Genomic DNA, 4,233 nt, shown 5'->3' with positions numbered 1-4,233 from the left:
CAAAAAGAAAATCTTTTACAGGTTGGATTCAGGACAGTAAACTCTTGCATCTATTAATATTCCATTCTTTTCCTGCTTTGCTCATCTTCCACCCTGATTCTTTCCCTCATTTGCTGAAACATGGAGCAGAACAGCATGAGCACCTCTCCACTTGCAAAATAATCTGTGCAAACGATTATAGACACCTTGCATTAATCACATTTAGATATTGCACAGTGGCAGATTCCAACAACTATAAATAAGAATAGCAGGAGGGGGGGCAAATAGACTGTCCAGGGCTTATAGCTGCCATGACTAGTTATACTTTAGATGCAATGAGTACGTCCACCATGATCATGGTTTTGCTGCTGTTGATCAATTATTCTCACTGCTTCCATGCTGCTTTTAGTGATATAGATGGTACTGATCCTGTGGAGATAGCAGCCCCAACCTGTAAATCGTATGAATGCCCACTTTATATGTCTGTGCACAAAGATGAAGAGTTTGAGATTCGTCACTATTCTAACCACACTCTCTGGATCTCCAGTTCTGACATCAATGTTAATAATTCTTTCAGACAGGCCACTACTGCTGGATTTCTCAAGTAATGTGCTGAGTCTCTTTTCTTAATTACATGGATAGGGGTGTGAGGGGTGTGTATTTTGAAATAGGGTTTTATAAATTTAGTATCTTTTTCTTTTCTTTTTTTCTTTTTTCTTTATTTTTATTTTAGAGGAATTTAGGTTCTCATAGTTATTAGTAAATCTCTGAGGTTTACAGTCTGTCTTCTTGGATTTCTCAGTTTTTGAGGTATACAGTCTGTCATCCTGGATTTCTCAGTTTTCTCAGGACTTATCACTCCCATCACCAGTTGAGTTGTTTCAGAGACTAATTTTAGTATATTTTGAAGTGAGCTTTTTAGAATTTAAATTTAATGTAGATGGAAAGGATTTAATTTCCACTAAATATTGTTTTATGAACCTAGTTGACCTGGAGTATGCCCTAAAACTACCTTTACTTGAACAAACTGCTGAAGACCAAATGCATCCAGCAAGAGCTAAAGTTTGAGTGGGTAATTTCATGTGGCTTAGTTTCCCTTGAATAATTGTGATGAGACACTATGCATTGGTAGATAGCAGCCAGTGAACCCCAATGCTAGTTTGGCAATGAGTTATTATAGGATTTCCCACTGTTCAAAAAATAAGTAAGTTATAATTTTTTTGGAGAGGTAATATTGATAAGCCTTCGGCCTATAGTACTGAAACAAAGAGCCTATTTACCAGTAAAGTGGAAGTGGAGGGAAGTGTTTTGACACTTATGCCTATCTGCCCTTACCAATTATTTAATGTATATGACTGTATTAGTAACTATCTTCATTTATATTGGTAAAAATAATTGTGACTCTTGTTACTAAATTACTTTTATCTTCATCTATACTTGTAGAAATAATTGTGACTTTGTGACTAAATTACTCTAAACAATTGGATGATGGATTTGGTTCAGGCTGTTCAACTACGTGAAAGGAAATGGAGGGAAACATGAGGAGATTCCAATAACAGCACCGGTCCTCACAGAGGTATTCCTGTCGAGCCGAGGCCCTTCATGTGACACAGCCTTCGTCGTTCGTCTGCCTGTGGCCAAGAGCTTTGAAGAGGTGGTAGAAAATGATAATCTCAATAACCAGTCGCTGCATGCACAGCGCTGGAACGGGTGGTGTGCTGCTGTGAGAAAGTTTGGCGGATTTGCAACGAAGGCAATTGTTGTTGAAGAGGCCCAGAGCCTCAAAACAAGCCTGCTTGCTACCCCTTGGGCAGACTCTCTCAACAGTACCATGAATAAAGATGGCAAGTGCTTGCATAACGAAGATCCTACGATATTTCAAGTTGCCCAATACAACTCCCCGTTTGAAAATCAAACTAGGTTTAATGAAGTTTGGTTTGTGTGGGACAGCTCTATAGAATCAAATTGCAGCTTTGCTTAGTATGATGGATAGGATGGGGATAGGGAATATGAGATGGTAGTGTGCCTGGGTTTGCTTCCTGTGCTAGGTAAAAAAATGATCGTCATGAGGTTAGCTTTAATGAAATAAAGCACAATATGATGGTAGTGCTCTTAGTGTGATAGTAGGTATAGAAGATGTTATAGTTCAAGAAGACCTACTTCAGTTAGATCTCTTAGTATCATAAGAATATGTTGTCGTGTTTTCATCGTGATACAATGCTTTAATATAATTAATTTGAGAATTCAATTATATTTAATTAATGTGGTTGTGATTTTACATGGTTATGTATAAGTTTTACTGGCATTTTATAGAAGGTTTTCACTGATTTTTTTTTGTGTGTCGATGTATTTGTATTTTGATTACAACTTTTTTTTTGAAACTTTTTGGATGGCAGTATGTTTTTTATTTTGTTATGTATTTATTTAAATGATGATATTAGCTTGCTATTTTTGTTGGCCATATAAGTTTGTTATTTTTGTTTTTGTAAGGATGGTTCTTTCTAAAGAGCTTTTTTGAATATAACTTTGTGTATATACAAAATGTAAACTTCAATTCTATTAATGAAAATTAGGTTTTTTCTTTAGAAATAAATATAGTTATGCTTAAGTTAAGCAAATGTTTTTCTTTAGAAATAAATATAGTTATGCTTAAGTTAAGCAAATGTTTTTAGAAAAATCTTTAATAAATATACTTTATATAAGTGAAAAAATAATTTTAAATAATAAAAAATTGTGTTGTTATTAAATTTATTTGATAAATAAGATTGATTATGGTATTTCAAAATTTGAAAATAGATTATTTTTAATAAAGAAATTTGAAAGAGTATTAATGTTAATACTTATTATTAAAGATAATAATAAGAGTTGCTTAAATAATAGCATGTAGGGTATAAAGTTTATTTTGAAATGATTAAAATCATGGCAAATGATTAGTGCATTGAGTGGGAATGAACATGGATGGGTTTTGAGAATTGGAAGGGGTTCTATGTCTATCTTTTAAATACCTTTAAATCAACATTGAAAAATTAATAAAATGGAGATTATTCAAGCTCTCATCCATAAATTTCTCTTTATAAATCCTAATGTTTTATAAGAGAAATATATTCCAAGTTTGCAAATAGAGTAAAACAAAGAAATAAAATATAATTGCTTTAGCTAATAGTGGATTCACATTCCTATGATAGGGACTACACCTTGTTGACCAATATTCTACCATCTTCTTTCATAAAGGGGTTTTTAAATTTGTGAGAAATAGACTTAATATGGGGGGGGTGTGGTGGGGGCGGGGTTGGGGTAGGTGAGTTTGTGTGTATTGGGTATTATAAAAGGGATATGTAGTAAAAATATGGGATATCTATTAAAAATAAAGATTATTTTTATTAGAAAAATGTATTAGGAATAGGGGATTTAACAAAAGGATTTTGGGATGTTTTCATCGATATCTAGGGGAGATTAGAAGTATTATTTAATATCACATTAATGTAGACACTATGATGCAGGATGACTAAGTGGAGATCCCATGTTTCCTACCAAATACTTGAAATCAAACGAGACAAAATGCATCAAGTACATGTAATTTGAGAAATGAAAGAAGATAACTACCTTATTAATGAAATGAATAGAAAATCATAGAACACATTCACTCACTTCTTCATTGTCAACATCGCGTTAGAACTTCCATATGTGTTCCTCCTCCTCCTCCCAGATCATTGAAGCTAGATTCTCTTATATGAGCCTAACTCAAGGAAAGTATAAGGAAGAGGAGTCTATTAATATAACATGGGAAAGGATTTTGGAAACTAGAGATTCTAAAGAGGGAAATGACCTTAAAAACTTGAGAATAAAATGCTTGTAGATTTAAACACCAATTTCCAATATTATATGGTGCTCCCCTTCTCCTTCACCGTAAGGATTTATTTATACCAAGGGTTAATGGTTGGTGTAATTATGCATGGAATATAGGAGGTAATACACTTGCTACAACCATAAAATCCTCCCAAAAATGTATATTTGTGCACATTTATATTTTTTGGGTGCATTTTGGAGACATACACACTTTGTTCAAGGAAAAGTAGCATTTTTACACTATTTTCCTAAAGGGTAGTAGCATATATACACTAGTTGTTTGATAAAAAGTGCAATACATCTTTCAACAAAAAGTGATTTTTGAAGAGATTCTTAGGGAATCTTGGCCTACAATAAAGAGAGCTTTGAGGATGAAGTCCAATGAAAATATCTGTTAGACATACGAGG

General features: G+C 33.5%; 1 protein-coding gene across 1 annotated transcript; it reads left to right on the top strand.

Moving 5' to 3' along the window:
• The first annotated feature begins 290 nt into the window (after positions 1-290).
• On the top strand, positions 291-1,960 carry LOC149178461 (uncharacterized). The gene is made up of 2 exons (XM_089422106.1): positions 291-583; positions 1,483-1,960. The coding sequence occupies exons 1-2, from the start codon at positions 291-293 to the stop codon at positions 1,958-1,960; spliced, it is 771 nt and encodes a 256-aa protein (XP_089278232.1).
• Positions 1,961-4,233: the final 2,273 nt, after the last annotated feature.

Source organism: Pinus tabuliformis, chromosome 4_1 (assembly GCF_031772625.1).
Source record: "Pinus tabuliformis cultivar Carrire ecotype Pingquan chromosome 4_1, CPIR1, whole genome shotgun sequence".
Taxonomy (NCBI): Eukaryota; Viridiplantae; Streptophyta; class Pinopsida; order Pinales; family Pinaceae; genus Pinus; species Pinus tabuliformis.
The sequence above is the reverse complement of the archived record's forward strand: the minus strand, read 5'-3'. Positions and strand labels throughout refer to the sequence as shown.

What these genes read in the sequence shown, in the direction of transcription:
- LOC149178461 (XM_089422106.1), top strand. Translation starts at nt 291, where the DNA reads ATGACTAGTTATACTTTAGATGCAATGAGTACGTCCACCATGATCATG. An exon ending in ACTACTGCTGGATTTCTCAA is followed by an intron (nt 584 to 1,482) that starts GTAATGTGCTGA and finishes GATTTGGTTCAG; the next exon opens with GCTGTTCAACTACGTGAAAG.